At 48.7% G+C, this 17,376-nt stretch overlaps 1 protein-coding gene across 1 annotated transcript in view; it reads left to right on the top strand.

Annotated features, from left to right (window-relative positions):
• RPS15A (ribosomal protein S15a) overlaps positions 1–13,907 on the top strand; it is a 32,037-nt gene extending 18,130 nt beyond the window's left edge. The window contains exon 5 of the mRNA XM_063934389.1: positions 13,775–13,907. Within this exon, the coding sequence (XP_063790459.1) occupies positions 13,775–13,868 (94 nt within the window). The 3' untranslated portion in view covers positions 13,869–13,907. The remainder of the gene's footprint in view (positions 1–13,774) is intronic.
• The last annotated feature ends 3,469 nt before the right edge of the window (positions 13,908–17,376 follow it).

The following is a 17,376-nucleotide window of genomic DNA, read 5'->3' as shown; positions in this document are numbered from 1 at the left end:
GGACACCATTAGCTCCAGAGGGAGTCGGAACACAGGTCTCACCCTGGGGTTCGTCCCGGAGCCGCGCCGCCGACCCCCCTTGCAGATGCTGAAGATTGAAGGTCCAGAAACCGGCGGCAGAAGGCTTTTCAGTCTTCATGAAGGTAGCGCACAGCACTGCAGCTGTGCGCCATTGTTGTCACACACTTCACACCATTAGGTCACGGAGGGTGCAGGGCGCTGCTGGGGGCGCCCTGGGCAGCAATGTATAATACTTTTTATGGCTAAAAAATACATCACATATAGCCCTTGAGGCTATATGGATGTATTTAACCCCTGCCAGATATCTCAAACTCTGGGAGAAAAGCCCGCCGGAATAGGGGGCGGGGCTTATTCTCCTCAGCACACAGCGCCATTTTCCTGCTCAGCTCCGCTGTGAGGAAGGCTCCCAGGACTCTCCCCTGCACTGCACTACAGAAACAGGGTAAAACAGAGAGGGGGGGCACTTTTTTTGGCGATATTTTATATATTTAAGCTGCTATAAGGATACAACACTTATATAAGGTTGTTCCCATATATATTATAGCGCTTGGGTGTGTGCTGGCAAACTCTCCCTCTGTCTCCCCAAAGGGCTAGTGGGGTCCTGTCTTCAATAGAGCATTCCCTGTGTGTCTGCTGTGTGTCGGTACGTGTGTCGACATGTATGAGGACGATGTTGGTGTGGAGGCAGAGCAATTGCCGATAATGGTGATGTCACCCCCCAGGGAGTCGACACCGGAATGGATGGCTTTGTTTATGGAATTACGTGATAATGTCAGCACATTACAAAAATCAGTTGACGACACGAGACGGCCGGAAAACCAGTTGGTACCTGCCCAGGCGTCTCAGACACCGTCAGGGGCTGTAAAACGCCCTTTACCTCAGTCGGTCGACACAGACCCAGACACGGACACTGAATCTAGTGTCGACGGTGATGAAACAAACGTATTTTCAAGTAGGGCCACACGTTATATGATCACGGCAATGAAGGAGGCTTTGCATATCTCTGATACTGCAAGAACCACAAAAAGGGGTATTATGTGGGGGGTGAAAAAACTACCTGTAGTTTTTCCTGAATCAGAGGAATTGAATGATGTATGTGATGAAGCGTGGGTTAACCCAGATAGAAAAGTGCTAATTTCAAAAAAGTTATTGGCATTATACCCTTTCCCGCCAGAGGTTAGGGCGCGCTGGGAAACACCCCCTAAGGTGGATAAGGCGCTCACGCTTATCCAAACAAGTGGCGTTACCGTCTCCTGATACGGCCGCCCTCAAGGATCCAGCTGATAGGAGGCTGGAAACTACCCTAAAAAGTATATACACACATACTGGTGTTATACTGCGACCAGCCATCGCCTCAGCCTGGATGTGCAGTGCTGGGGTGATCTGGTTGGATTCCCTGACTGAAAATATTGATACCCTGGATAGGGACAGTATTTTACAGACTTTAGAGCAATTAAAGGATGCTTTTCTTTATATGCGAGATGCTCAGAGGGATATTTGCACTCTGGCATCGAGAGTAAGTGCGATGTCCATATCTGCCAGAAGAAGTTTATGGACACGACAGTGGTCAGGTGGTGCGGATTCCAAACGGCATATGGAAGTATTGCCGTATAAAGGGGAGGAATTATTTGGCGTCGGTCTATCGGATCTGGTGGCCACGGCAACGGCCGGGAAATCCACCTTTTTACCTCAGACCCCCTCCCAACAGAAAAAGACACCGTCTTTTCAGCCGCAGTCCTTTCGGTCCTATAAGAACAAGCGGGCAAAAGGACAGTCATATCTGCCCCGAGGCAGAGGAAAGGGTAAGAGAGGGCAGCAAGCAGCTCCTTCCCAGGAACAGAAGCCCTCCGCGGGTTCTGCAAAGCCCTCAGCATGACGCTGGGGCTTTACAAGCGGACTCAGAAACGGTGGGGGGTCGACTCAAGAATTTCAGCGTGCAGTGGGCTTGCTCACAGGTGGACCCCTGGATCCTGCAGATAATATCTCAGGGTTACAGGTTGGAATTCGAGAAGTCTCCCCCTCGCCGGTTCCTAAAGTCTGCTCTGCCAACGTCTCCCTCAGACAGGGCGACGGTATTGGAAGCCATTCACAAGCTGTATTCTCAGCAGGTGATAGTCAAGGTACCCCTCCTACAACAGGGAAAGGGGTATTATTCCACACTATTTGTGGTACCGAAGCCGGACGGCTCGGTAAGACCTATTCTAAATCTGAAATCTTTGAACCTGTACATACAAAAATTCAAGTTCAAGATGGAGTCACTCAGAGCAGTGATAGCGAATCTGGAAGAAGGGGACTTTATGGTGTCCCTGGACATCAAGGATGCTTACCTGCATGTCCCAATTTGCCCTTCACATCAAGGGTACCTCAGGTTCGTGGTGCAAAACTGTCATTATCAGTTTCAGACGCTGCCGTTTGGATTGTCCACGGCACCTCGGGTCTTTACCAAGGTAATGGCCGAAATGATGTTTCTTCTACGAAGAAAAGGCGTATTAATTATCCCTTACTTGGACGATCTCCTGATAAGGGCAAGGTCCAGAGAACAGCTGGAGGACGGAGTAGCACTAACCCAAGTAGTGCTGCAACAACACGGGTGGATTCTGAATTTCCCAAAATCTCAGTTGACCCCGACAACACGTCTGCTGTTCCTGGGAATGATTCTGGACACGGTTCAGAGAAAGGTGTTTCTTCCGGAGGAGAAAGCCAGGGAGTTATCCGAACTTGTCAGGAACCTCCTAAAACCAGGAAAAGTGTCTGTGCATCAATGCACAAGAGTCCTGGGAAAGATGGTGGCTTCTTACGAAGCAATCCCATTCGGCAGATTCCACGCACGAACTTTTCAGTGGGATCTGCTGGACAAATGGTCCGGATCGCATCTGCAGATGCATCAGCGGATAACCTTATCGCCACAGGCAAGGGTGTCTCTTCTGTGGTGGTTACAGAGTGCTCATCTGTTACAAGGCCGCAGATTCGGCATACAGGACTGGGTCCTGGTGACCACGGATGCCAGTCTGAGAGGCTGGGGAGCGGTCACACAGGGAAGAAACTTCCAGGGAGTATGGTCAAGCCTGGAGATGTCTCTTCACATAAATATACTGGAGCTAAGAGCGATTTACAATGCTCTAAGCCTGGCAAAACCCCTGCTTCAGGGTCGGCCGGTGTTGATCCAGTCGGACAACATCACGGCAGTCGCCCACGTAAACAGACAGGGCGGCACAAGAAGCAGGAGAGCAATGGCAGAAGCTGCAAGGATTCTTCGCTGGGCGGAAGATCATGTGATAGCACTGTCAGCAGTGTTCATTCCGGGAGTGGACAACTGGGAAGCAGACTTCCTCAGCAGACACGATCTACACCCGGGAGAGTGGGGACTTCATCCAGAAGTCTTCCACATGATTGTGAACCGTTGGGAAAAACCAAAGGTGGATATGATGGCGTCTCGCCTCAACAAAAAACTGGACAGGTATTGCGCCAGGTCAAGAGACCCTCAGGCAATAGATGTGGACGCTCTGGTAACACCGTGGGTGTTCCAGTCAGTCTATGCGTTTCCTCCTCTGCCTCTCATACCCAAAGTACTGAGAATTATACGGCAAAGGGGAGTAAGAACGATACTCGTGGCTCCGGATTGGCCAAGAAGAACTTGGTACCCGGAACTTCAGGAGATGCTCACGGAAAATCCGTGGCCTCTACCTCTAAGACGGGACCTGATTCAGCAGGGACCGTGTCTATTCCAAGACTTACCGCGGCTGCGTTTGACGGCGTGGCGGTTGAACGCCGAATTCTAAGGGAAAAAGGCATTCCGGAAGAGGTCATCCCTACACTGGTTAAAGCCAGGAAGGAGGTGACTGCACAACATTATCACCGCATTTGGAAAAAATATGTTGCGTGGTGCGAGGCCAGGAAGGCCCCCACGGAGGAATTTCAATTGGGTCGATTCCTACATTTCCTGCAAACGGGATTGTCTATGGGCCTCAAGTTGGGGTCCATTAAGGTTCAAATTTCGGCCCTGTCGATTTTCTTCCAGAAAGAATTGGCTTCAGTTCCTGAAGTCCAGACTTTTGTAAAAGGAGTACTACATATACAGCCCCCGATTGTGCCCCCAGTGGCTCCGTGGGACCTTAATGTAGTTTTGGATTTTCTAAAATCCCATTGGTTTGAGCCACTCAAATCGGCGGATTTGAAATATCTTACATGGAAAGTAACCATGCTACTGGCCCTGGCTTCAGCCAGGAGAGTGTCAGAATTGGCGGCTTTATCGTATAAAAGCCCATATCTGATTTTCCATTTGGACAGGGCAGAACTGCGGACGCGTCCTCATTTTCTGCCTAAGGTGGTGTCAGCGTTTCACCTGAACCAGCCTATTGTGGTGCCTGCGGCTACTAGCGATTTGGAGGATTCCAAGTTGCTGGACGTTGTCAGGGCATTGAAAATCTATATTTCAAGGACGGCTGGAGTCAGAAAATCTGACTCGCTGTTTATACTGTATGCACCCAACAAGTTGGGTGCTCCTGCTTCTAAGCAGACGATTGCTCGTTGGATTTGTAGCACAATTCAACTTGCACATTCTGTGGCAGGCCTGCCACAGCCTAAATCTGTCAAGGCCCATTCCACAAGGAAGGTGGGCTCATCCTGGGCGGCTGCCCGAGGGGTCTCGGCATTACAACTCTGCCGAGCAGCTACGTGGTCGGGGGAGAACACGTTTGTAAAATTCTACAAATTTGATACCCTGGCTAAAGAGGACCTGGAGTTCTCTCATTCGGTGCTGCAGAGTCATCCGCACTCTCCCGCCCGTTTGGGAGCTTTGGTATAATCCCCATGGTCCTGACGGAGTCCCCAGCATCCACTAGGACGTTTAGAGAAAATAAGATTTTACTTACCGATAAATCTATTTCTCGTAGTCCGTAGTGGATGCTGGGTGCCCATCCCAAGTGCGGATTGTCTGCAATACTTGTACATAGTTATTGTTACAAAAAAATCGGGTTGTTCTTGTTGTGAGCCGTCTGTTCAGAGGCTCCTACGTTGTCATACTGTTAACTGGGTTCAGATCACAAGTTGTACGGTGTGATTGGTGTGGCTGGTATGAGTCTTACCCGGGATTCAAAATCCTTCCTTATTGTGTACGCTCGTCCGGGCACAGTATCCTAACTGAGGCTTGGAGGAGGGTCATAGGGGGAGGAGCCAGTGCACACCACCTGATCCTAAAGCTTTATTTTTGTGCCCTGTCTCCTGCGGAGCCGCTAATCCCCATGGTCCTGACGGAGTCCCCAGCATCCACTACGGACTACGAGAAATAGATTTATCGGTAAGTAAAATCTTATTTTCCACTGCATTTTGTTAGCAGAACACTGCTTTATCAATACAGCTATTTACCATTGACATCTGGGGCCCACACAACTGTATTACAGCAACATTTCATAGCGGCTGAGTGCTCTATAGATACGGCATAAGCACAAGTCATAAGGGCCCTAGCGGATAAATGCTTCAATTCATGTATAAATATGGATTTAGCAGGAAAATAAAACTAGGATTATAAAAGGATATGTCTGAGGAAATGTTGGACGATGCTCAGAGGTTCAATGTAGAAATAAAGAAGCACTGCTACAGGGCTGATGCCAACGTTTTAGGGCTTAGTTCTTTAATTGAGAGAGAGAGAGAGCTACCTACCTCGCTCTGATCTGGCTTTAAGGTCCCAATAAACTATAAATTGTCAGCCATAGATCACTCCCTTTCACACTGCAAACCTGGGTCTGACCAGGTACCTTTCACACTACATTTTCAACCTGGGTTATTGCAGGGTTGGCTCCTTTTAACTCAACCTGGGTCAGCAATTAAAACACCATGGATGTCATTTTAAACTGACTTTTTGTGGCTCATAAAGATCTTTCAGAAGGGGACAAAAGGAGAGGGTGGTTACAGCTCACAGCATTGCAGGAATTGTAGCTGACAGAGCTATGTTTTATACACAAAACATATCTCCCAACTGTCCCGATTTTCGCGGGACAGTAGTTTTTTTTGGGGCTGTCCCACCTGTGGGCCGCAGTGTCTCGCGGTGGAGAAGGCAGTTGGGAGGCTCCTCTCACTGCTGCTTTACTTAGAGCAGCGGTGAATAGACGCTATGCCCCCTTAGTGATGATACAAGTGTCCGTGACTCGCAGCCATGCCCCTTTCATATAGGCCACACCCAAGTTGCTAGGCAGCTTTCTGCATACCTCCCAATTTCTGCCTCACCCCTAATTCTTAATAGCTCTAATTGTTAATGCTCCTTGTTGCTCTGTCTTTAATGCTCTCCTGTGTAGCAGGGCTCAGGCTGCTGACATCAAGGAACGGCTAATCGGCACTTTCACATGAATGCAGGGTTTAATAACCTGGGTTGGCACTTTAGAGTGCACATTGACCTGGATCCAACCCGTGTGTAACACTGCTTTTATACCGTGTTGAAATGCAGGGTTGCTCAACCTAGGATATTCGAAAGTGGTGCTTTTAGACTGCATGACCTGGCAATATCCCTGGATATATTTGCGGTGTGAAAGGGGTCAAACCCCTTTCACATCGCCAAAATTACCCGCGTTTTTTCCGGGTTGCTGCTGAGTCGACCCAGGTAGAGGTGCGGTGGGAATGCGCCAAGTTGAATATCCTGGGTCGTCCAACCCGGTATTTGTTCCCGGGTTAAAAGAAGGGTTGTACACGTATCTGACCCGGGTTATTTTGCTCTAAAAAGGTACAGTCCCAGGATATTCGACCTGGCTCTGAAGCAATAGCGCTGATTGGCTGTTTGTAGTCAGCTGAGGTTTATTTACAGTACTGCACTGCGAGCACACTTGTCTTAAAGCAATCTGCACAGCTCTACACTCGTTTGGACCAGTTCAGCACTCCTTTGACCTCATTAACCATGTCAAACTGGGGTGATGATGAAGTCAGTGAGTTGCTGCGGATCAGGGGTAAGGAGGAAATCCGTCCGCAGATAACGGGTACAGTCAGGGATACGATAACCTATCACAGCATCATTAAAATGCTTGTGGCATCAGGCTTTATTAGGTCCCAACAGCAGGTGGTCAATAAGTTGAATGGGCAAATATTGGGAACCAATCAAGTCCTTTGAAAATTACATCACACTGGTTTTAACATGGGTGACCCGGGTTGAGCAAAAAGGCACCAACACTGCAATAACCCGGGAATAACCCAGGTCAGTGTTGCGATGTGAACGTCTTACCCGGGTTGGAGCCGTGTTCAAATCCCAGATCTGACCCGGGTTTGCGATGTTTAAGGGGTAAACGGAGCATTGCTGAGATACAGCAGAGACAGTCACCCAGTTCTAACATGACCCAAAAGAAAAGTACAGAACAACTTTATTGCACCACTTGGAAACAAAATGGCTATTGCATCTGGTAGCAGGGAAGCATTCTGCAATGGGCCTTGCAGCCTAGTTTTCCTACCACAGCCACACACACACACACGTATACCAAAGAGTTTGAGACACTAAACTGCCACTAGATCTTTGAGTAGTGTGATCAGCATATTAAAACTCCACATACATCATACAGCTAGAACAGAAACTGGAGGCCACGGAGTGGACGGTGCCACGCGGTTTATTACTTGGCATACACCCTAATTTTGTATTTCTCTGACGTCCTAGTGGATGCTGGGGACTCCGTCAGGACCATGGGGAATAGCGGCTCCGCAGGAGACAGGGCACACAATTTAAAAGTTTGACCACTAGGTGGTGTGTACTGGCTCCTCCCCCTATGACCCTCCTCCAAGCCTCAGTTAGGTTTTTGTGCCTGTCCGAGCAGGGTGCAATCTAGGTGGCTCTCATAAAGAGCTGCTTAGAGTAAAAGTTTTGATAGTTTTATTATTTTCAGTGAGTCCTGCTGGCAACAGGCTCACTGCAACGAGGGACCTAGGGGAGAAGAAGTGAACTCACCTGCGTGCAGGATGGATTTGCTTCTTAGGCTACTGGACACTAGCTCCAGAGGGACGATCACAGGTACAGCCTGGATGGGTCACCGGAGCCGCGCCGCCGACCCCCTTGCAGATGCCGAAGTAAGAAGAGGTCCAGAAACCGGCGGCTGAAGGCTTTTCAGTCTTCATGAGGTAGCGCACTGCAGCTGTGCGCCATTGCGCTCAGGCACACTTCACACCGGCGGTCACTGAGGGTGCAGGGCGCTGGGGGGGGTGCCCTGGGCAGCAATGTTAATACCTTTCTGGCTAAAAAGAATACATCACATATAGTCCATGAGGCTATATGGATGTATTTCACCCCTGCCAGGTCTCAGAAAAACCGGGAGAAGAGCCCGCCGGAATAGGGGGCGGGGCCTATCTCCTCAGCACACAGCGCCATTTTCCTACACAGCTCCGCTGCTAGGAAGGCTCCCAGGCTCTCCCCTGCACTGCACTACAGAAACAGGGTAAAAAACAGAGAGGGGGGGCATTTTTTGGCGATATTATATATATTTAAGCAGCTATAAGGAAACAACACTTATATAAGGTTGTTCCTATATAATTATAGCGCTTTGGTGTGTGCTGGCAAACTCTCCCTCTGTCTCCCCAAAGGGCTAGCGGGGTCCTGTCTTCTATCAGAGCATTCCCTGTGTGTCTGCTGTGTGTCGGTACGTGTGTGTCGACATGTATGAGGACGATGTTGGTGTGGAGGCGGAGCAATTGCCGGTAATGGTGATGTCACCCCCTAGGGAGTCGACACCGGAATGGATGGCTTTGTTTATGGAATTACGTGATAATGTCAGCACGCTGCAAAAGTCGGTTGACGACATGAGACGACCGGCAAACCAGTTAGTACCTGTACAGGCGTCTCAAACACCGTCAGGGGCTGTAAAACGCCCTTTGCCTCAGTCGGTCGACACAGACACGGACACCGAATCTAGTGTCGACGGTGAAGAAACGAACGTATTTTCCAGTAGGGCCACACGTTATATGATCACGGCAATGAAGGAGGCTTTGCATATCTCTGATACTGCAAGTACCACAAAAAGGGGTATTATGTGGGGTCTGAAAAAACTACCTGTAGTTTTTCCTGAATCAGAGGAATTTGAATGACGTGTGTGATGAAGCGTGGGTTACCCCTGATAAAAAACTGCTAATTTCAAAGAAGTTATTGGCGTTATACCCTTTCCCGCCAGAGGTTAGGGCGCGCTGGGAAACACCCCCTAGGGTGGACAAGGCGCTCACACGTTTATCCAAACAAGTGGCGTTACAGTCTCCTGATACGGCCGCCCTCAAGGATCCAGCTGATAGGAGGCTGGAAAATACTCTAAAAAGTATATACACACATACTGGTGTTATACTGTGACCAGCAATCGCCTCAGCCTGGATGTGCAGTGCTGGGGTGGCTTGGTCGGATTCCCTGACTGAAAATATTGATACCCTGGATAGGGACAGTATTTTATTGACTATAGAGCAATTAAAGGATGCATTCCTATATATGCGAGATGCACAGAGGGATATCTGCACTCTGGCATCAAGAGTAAGTGCGATGTCCATATCTGCCAGAAGAAGTCTATGGACACGACAGTGGTCAGGCGATGCGGATTCCAAACGGCATATGGAAGTATTGCCGTATAAAGGGGAGGAATTATTTGGGGTCGGTCTATCGGATTTGGTAGCCACAGCAACAGCCGGGAAGTCCACCTTTTTACCTCAAGTCCCCACCCAGCAGAAAAAGACGCAGTCTTTTCAGCCGCAGTCCTTTCGTTCCTATAAGAACAAGCGAGCAAAAGGACATTCATATTTGCCCCGAGGCAAAGGAAAGGGTAAGAGACTGCAGCAAGCAGCCCCTTCCCAGGAGCAGAAGTCCTCCCCGGCTTCTGCAAAGGCCTCAGCATGACGCTGGGACCTTACAAGCGGACTCAGGGGCGGTGGGGGGTCGCCTCAAGAATTTCAGCGCACAGTGGGCTCACTCGCAGGTGGACCCCTGGATCCTGCAGGTAGTATCTCAGGGTTACAGGTTGGAATTCGAGAAGTCTCCCCCTCGCCGGTTCCTAAAATCTGCTTTGCCAACGTCTCCCTCAGACAGGGCGACGGTATTGGAAGCCATTCACAAGCTGTATTCTCAGCAGGTGATAATCAAGGTACCCCTTCTACAACAGGGAAAGGGGTATTACTCCACGCTATTTGTGGTACCGAAGCCGGACGGCTCGGTAAGACCTATTCTAAATCTGAAATCTCTGAACCTGTACATACAAAAATTCAAGTTCAAGATGGAGTCACTCAGAGCAGTGATAGCGAATCTGGAAGAAGGGGATTTTATGGTGTCCTTGGACATCAAGGATGCTTACCTTCATGTCCCAATTTGCCCTTCACACCAAGGGTACCTCAGGTTCGTGGTACAAAACTGTCATTATCAGTTTCAGACGCTGCCGTTTGGATTGTCCACGGCACCCAGGGTCTTTACCAAGGTAATGGCCGAAATGATGATCCTTCTTCGAATTTTCCAAAATCCCAACTGATCCCGACGACACGTCTGCTGTTCCTAGGGATGATTCTGGACACTGTTCAGAAAAAGGTATTTCTTCCGGAGGAGAAAGCCAGGGAGTTATCCGAACTCGTCAGGAACCTCCTAAAACCAGGGACAGTGTCTGTGCATCAATGCACAAGAGTCCTGGGAAAAATGGTGGCTTCTTACGAAGCGATTCCATTCGGCAGATTCCATGCACGAATTTTTCAGTGGGATCTGCTAGACAAATGGTCCGGATCGCATCTGCAGATGCATCAGCGGATAAAATTGTCGACAAGGACAAGGGTCTCTCTGCTATGGTGGTTGCAGAGTGCTCATCTGTTAGAGGGCCGCAGATTCGGCATACAGAACTGGGTCCTAGTGACCACGGATGCCAGCCTGAGAGGCTGGGGAGCGGTCACACAAGGAAGAAACTTCCAGGGCGTGTGGTCAAGCCTGGAAACGTCTCTTCACATAAACGGCAGTCGCCCACGTAAACAGACAGGGCGGCACAAGAAGCAGGAGGGCAATGGCAGAAGCTGCAAGGATTCTTCGCTGGGCGGAAAATCATGTGATAGCACTGTCAGCAGTGTTCATCCCGGGAGTGGACAACTGGGAAGCAGACTTCCTCAGCAGACACGATCTTCACCCGGGAGAGTGGGGACTTCATCCAGAAGTCTTCCACATGATTGTAGTCCATTGGGAAAGACCAATGGTGGACATGATGGCGTCCCGCCTCAACAAAAAACTGGAGACTTGGTACCCGGAACTTCAGGAGATGCTCACGGAAGATCCGTGGCCTCTACCTCTAAGAAGGGATCTGCTTCAGCAGGGACCGTGTCTATTCCAAGACTTACCGCGGCTGCGTTTGACGGCATGGCGGTTGAACGCCGGATCCTAAGGGAAAAAGGCATTCCCGGAAGAGGTCATCCCTACCCTGGTCAAAGCCAGGAAGGAGGTGACTGCACAACATTATCACCGCATTTGGAGAAAATATGTTGCATGGTGTGAGGCCAGGAAGGCCCCGACAGAGGAATTTCAACTGGGTCGATTCCTACATTTCCTGCAAACAGGATTATCTATGGGCCTCAAATTAGGGTCCATTAAAGGTTCAAATTTCGGCCCTGTCGATTTTCTTCCAGAAAGAATTGGCTTCAGTTCCTGAAGTCCAGACTTTTGTAAAAGGAGTACTACATATACAGCCCCCGGTTGTGCCCCCAGTGGCACCGTGGGATCTCAATGTAGTTTTGGATTTTCTCAAATCCCATTGGTTTGAGCCACTCAAATCGGTAGATTTGAAATATCTTACATGGAAAGTAACCATGCTACTGGCCCTGGCTTCAGCCAGGAGAGTGTCGGAATTGGCGGCTTTATCGTATAAAAGCCCATATCTGATTTTCCATTCGGACAGGGCAGAATTGAGGACGCGTCCTCATTTTCTGCCTAAGGTGGTATCAGCGTTTCACCTGAACCAGCCTATTGTGGTGCCTGCGGCTACTAGCGATTTGGAGGATTCCAAGTTGCTGGACGTTGTCAGAGCATTGAAAATATATATTTCAAGGACGGCTGGAGTCAGAAAATCTGACTCGCTGTTTATACTGTATGCACCCAACAAGCTGGGTGCTCCTGCTTCTAAGCAGACGATTGCTCGTTGGATTTGTAGCACAATTCAACTGGCACATTCTGTGGCAGGCCTGCCACAGCCTAAATCTGTCAATGCCCACTCCACAAGGAAGGTGGGCTCATCTTGGGCGGCTGCCCGAGGGGTCTCGGCATTACAACTCTGCCGAGCAGCTACGTGGTCAGGGGAGAACACGTTTGTAAAATTCTACCAATTTGATACCCTGGCTAAGGAGGACCTGGAGTTCTCTCATTCGGTGCTGCAGAGTCATCCGCACTCTCCCGCCCGTTTGGGAGCTTTGGTATAATCCCCATGGTCCTGACGGAGTCCCCAGCATCCACTAGGACGTCAGAGAAAATAAGAATTTACTCACCGGTAATTCTATTTCTCGTAGTCCGTAGTGGATGCTGGGCGCCCATCCCAAGTGCGGATTGTCTGCAATACTTGTACATAGTTATTGTTACAAAAAAATCGGGTTGTTTATTGTTGTGAGCCATCTTTTCAGAGGCTCCTACGTTATCATACTGTTAACTGGGTTCAGATCACAAGTTGTACGGTGTGATTGGTGTGGCTGGTATGAGTCTTACCCGGGATTCAAAATCCTTCCTTATTGTGTACGCTCGTCCGGGCACAGTATCCTAACTGAGGCTTGGAGGAGGGTCATAGGGGGAGGAGCCAGTACACACCACCTAGTGGTCAAACTTTTGAATTTTGTGCCCTGTCTCCTGCTGAGCCGCTATTCCCCATGGTCCTGACGGAGTCCCCAGCATCCACTACGGACTACGAGAAATAGAATTACCGGTGAGTAAATTCTTATTATTTTAATTAGAATCTGTGGGGGATTAATTCGAAATAACTTGAAAATGTAACGAGACTGGACTATGGAATTTTATTTAACACGCTGTTCAGTTTTGTATTGGGCTGTAACCTTTTTATGCAGTGTTAGTATTTGTGGGCATCTTAACCTGTGGTTAGGCCCCTGCTTAGTGTATCATATTTGGTGTATAGTAGCAGAAATTGTATTGCAAGGCTATCCATGCAGAACTCTTTATGGCTGTAATGAGTACATGGTATCGGGATGCTGGCAGTCTGAATACAGACAGCGGCATCCAGATGCTCAGGGTTCAGGCACCTAATTAGTAAGGTATGCTAGTGTTCACTGTAGAATCTGGGCAGGGCGCCGGACTGTGAGGGGCACAAGCGTGTTTGCGCGCTGCAAAAAGGGGCGTGGGCGGGTCACTGTTGGGGGTGTGTGGTGCTGGGCTTCCCCAAGCTTTCACAGCGTGAATGGATGCTGCGCGCATGCGCACGGCATCTTTACACGCTGGGAGGGCAGGAAGTGGGTGGCTGTTCTAGCAGGCTGCTGCAGAAAGGGCAGGGCCGATTTTGCCCTTAAAAATCGGTCAGGGCGCGGCGCCCTGCTAAAACATGCAGCTTAACACTACCTAACTCTATATTCAACTGCCGCATTACTCACTGGATCTTGTAATGAGACTGCCTAACAAAATATTGTATACTTGACAATGCTGTGATACGCTCTTATAGATCACATTAATTGGTAAAGCGTCAATGGTTTTGCCTAAAAGCAAATCCATGATGTTAAAGCATAGTTTGGTAATTGAAATGGAATTTATCATATTGAGAGATCATTTTATGGAATGTATGACATTAGTCTGACTTTCTTGTTTCAGGTATATTGTGCTCACAACTTCAGCTGGCATTATGGACCATGAAGAAGCGCGGCGAAAACACACAGGAGGCAAAATCCTGGGATTCTTTTTCTAATGTGTAGAACAGGCAGGACAATAAATTTATCAGAAACCATGTGTGTGTGTGTGTGTTCTGTTATTAAGATTGCACTCTGGACCTTAACTATACGTGACTCGGGGCATATAGGGAATAGGAAGTATCCAGATAAAGTGCTCATTCTGTGATGCAAGACGGACCATGGTCTAGTGCTTAGGCTATTGTCTGGGTGTAGGATGGGTTGCCTGTAACAAAAGCCATACTTGCTGTTTCAGCAAATTGATTATTCACAAATGTGAATGGCAAAGGAAAGACACTCTGGCTTGATCATGTCTGAATTTGTTGCTGCAGTCGGCAGATTACAGTAGTACACATGGTGATGGGGGTAATAGGCAGCTCTTTCTGACCATAATTTCCACATGCCTGGTAATGTGTTATGGACTGGAGTAGGTTTTGGCTAGTGTGTGTGGTAGATACTTGGTTTATAGTGTTCTACCTCTACTTGGTTTACTTTCAGATATGTATGCCTACCCAGTATCAGTCTAGCCACAAGGTCCTGATGCAAATTTGCTTGTATGTATGTCTAGGCCATACTATCCATGCCAGGCTACCGGGCACACATGCATGTTTGATATTGGTGTCTTTACAACAGATTGCAACTAAAGCTGTACTCAAATATTAACTACTGAAATCATATTGAGTTTTACTGTAGGGGTCAAGGTGAAATATGCCAAGTTATCCATGCTGTTTTTATTTAACACACCTTTTTACAAGACTGAAGAAGTGCTGACTTATGAATAGTGATAGCCGCTTTACTTGCTGATGGTGAGATTTGCGTTTTCGTTGCTAATTTGGGGTATGCTCGCTCCTCACGGGTAATTGTTCTAATCCGTACACTAACTGCAGAAATGTGGAGCTATAGTCGCTGGCAGCACCTGGGATTTACTTTTAGCTGTTGTAACAATTTCTCTAGCATCCATAAGGGATATTGGGGACAGAATTAGTACGAAGGCTATAGACTGGTCCAAAGGAGCCAGTGCACTTTAAATTTCTTCAACTGGGTGTGCTGGCTCCTCCTCTCTATGCCCCCTCCTACAGGCAGTTTAGAAAAAAGTTGCGTCAGGAGGGGATGCATACTCTGCAGCTCGAGAGGCTTTTTTTTTTTTCCCTTCAATTTAATTTAAAACTTGTTTTGTTTAGGTATGCTGTTTGGGCAGCAGCCTACCTGCGCAGTGGGAGTTAGGGGGGAGACGGTCACCGACCTCATGAGGTGCAGAGCCGCTTCTCCGCTGCAGGACCACCGTTCTGAGGGGCTGTTTGTTCAGCTGGGCACTGCGCCTTAGCTATCGCAGCCGCAGCTTGGCGCGCACCCCTAACAGCTTGAATGTGACCGTGGTGAGTACAAACCGGGAGCCCCACTGGGGGGGGGGGGGGGGGGGGGCTGGTTCATTGTGCGGCAGATGTGTGGTTGAGGCGTACAGGTTATTCCTGGGGGGGGGACCCGCAGGTGCCCCTGCCTGAGACTGGCGGGAGGTATGTTGTACCAAGTATTTGTGAGGCTACACAGCCTGTGGAGGCACTGCCAGTATAAAAATCTTATAGTAGTTCTGGTGCCATAGCAGGGGGCGGAGCTTACATCAGAGCGGGCACAATGGCATTTTGCACCTTCCTCTGCATAAGCCAACAGCAGCCTAATACGCTTGTATCGGGTGTAGAGGGCGAGAGCCGCTATTAGTGCACAGTTTACAATTTCTGTACAGCAGGATCACTGTTTTATTGTACTACATAAAATGCGGACAGTCTTACTGGGGCTGTGCAGCGTTGGGTGTGCTGGGGTCCTCTCTTCTGTGTCTCCTCTCACATGCAATAGGGCAGGCTTGTATTGTATTCAGTCTGTGTTGTAGGTGTATATTGTCTGTATTTCATTATGGTGAAACAGAAGTTATACAGTGTATGTAATGCCAGATTCTCCCCTATTTCATCTGGTTCCATATCATGTGAGCAGTGTAGTCAGTCATCACAAAATTCTGATAACAAAATTCTGATAACAAGGGGGAGAGTCCAGAGCGTTCCTGGCTGGGGGCTATAAAAACTATGATGTCTGATATGTCCGCTCAGCTCACTGCCAATACAACTCAAGAACTCCAACAAGCAGTGGCTAACCTAACTGCTAAGGCTGATGCTTCCCATACCCCGCTGTGTACAGGTGCACAAAAACGTGCTTTACCTGCAATCCTATAAGATTCTGATGTACAGGCGGATGGGGATGATGGAGACCACATTAGTGGGGATTCCATCCCTACACGGAGTATAGAACCCCTCATATTGGCTATACGGGATGTTACTACGCTACTAGTCAGCAGTAATTTTTCCTCCCACAAGGCAAACGGAGTGTCACCTTTCCTGATTCCAAAGAATTGGATGATTTATTTAAATTAGCATGGAAAAATCCAAATAGAAAATATCAGGTGTCAAAAGGTTTTTAAATACCTTCCCATTTGCCCCTGAAGACAGGAAATTAAGGGAAGTATCTCCAGCAGTAGCTGTATGTCTCGCCTTTCTAAAAAGATGGCGCTCCGGGCTCTTTAACGGTTAAGGACCCGGGGGATAGGAAAATAGAGACCACGCTAAAATCTATCTACACTGCTGCAGGTATAGCTCAAAGGCCGGTCATTGCTGGATGACAGATGCCATTCATACTGTACATGGGCTACTCGGATTCATGAGGGTCTTTTGGGTGATATGACCTTGGTTACTGTAACTTTCCTGAAACACATTCAGGACATGGCAAGAGTCCTCTGACTCCCTTAAAGAGATTGGCAATATAAATGCTGGAACCACTGCTATGGCTGTGTCTACAAGCAGAGCCATATGGTTGCGTCAATGTATTGCAGATGCTGATTCCAAACGTAATGTGGAATCTCTTCCCTTCACAGGTGCATGGCTCTTCGGAGGTAAATTGGACTCATGGATTTCCAAAGCTACTGCTGGGAAATCCATGTATCTCCCTTCAGAGGCTCCGCCTGCTAGACGCACCTACCCGGGACAGTCTACTCAGTCCTTTCAGTCCTCCAAATTTCAATCTAGGGCCCGGGGTTCCTCCAATGCAGCTATAGGTTCCAGAGGTAAGCCTAAGTAACCAGCCGATGCTGGCTCTCAGGAACAGAGCACCAGTTCAGCTTCCATAAAGACTTCTGCATGACGGTGCCCACCCCGAGAGCATCTCGTGGTGGGAGCTCTGTTGCGTCACTACAACCACATCTGGGACTGTTCCTGCCGAGATGCCTGGGTAAGGTACCTTATCTCAGGGTTACAAGCTGGAGTTCGACTGCTCCTCCCCAACGATTTTTCAAATCAGGCTTGCCAGTTTTGGGAAGTATGCCGTGTTACACTACTACTGGCCATCAAGTTGGTCCAGTTCCAGTATCCCTGCTACAGCGCGGATAAGGTTACTACTCCAGTCTGTTTGTAGTGCCAAAACCAGACTGGTCTAAGACCCATTTTGAATCTGAAGTCCTTGAATCCTTACCTGTAGGGTTTCAAATTC

Source organism: Pseudophryne corroboree, chromosome 7 (assembly GCF_028390025.1).
Source record: "Pseudophryne corroboree isolate aPseCor3 chromosome 7, aPseCor3.hap2, whole genome shotgun sequence".
In the NCBI taxonomy this organism is placed as follows: Eukaryota; Metazoa; Chordata; class Amphibia; order Anura; family Myobatrachidae; genus Pseudophryne; species Pseudophryne corroboree.
The sequence above is the reverse complement of the archived record's forward strand: the minus strand, read 5'-3'. Positions and strand labels throughout refer to the sequence as shown.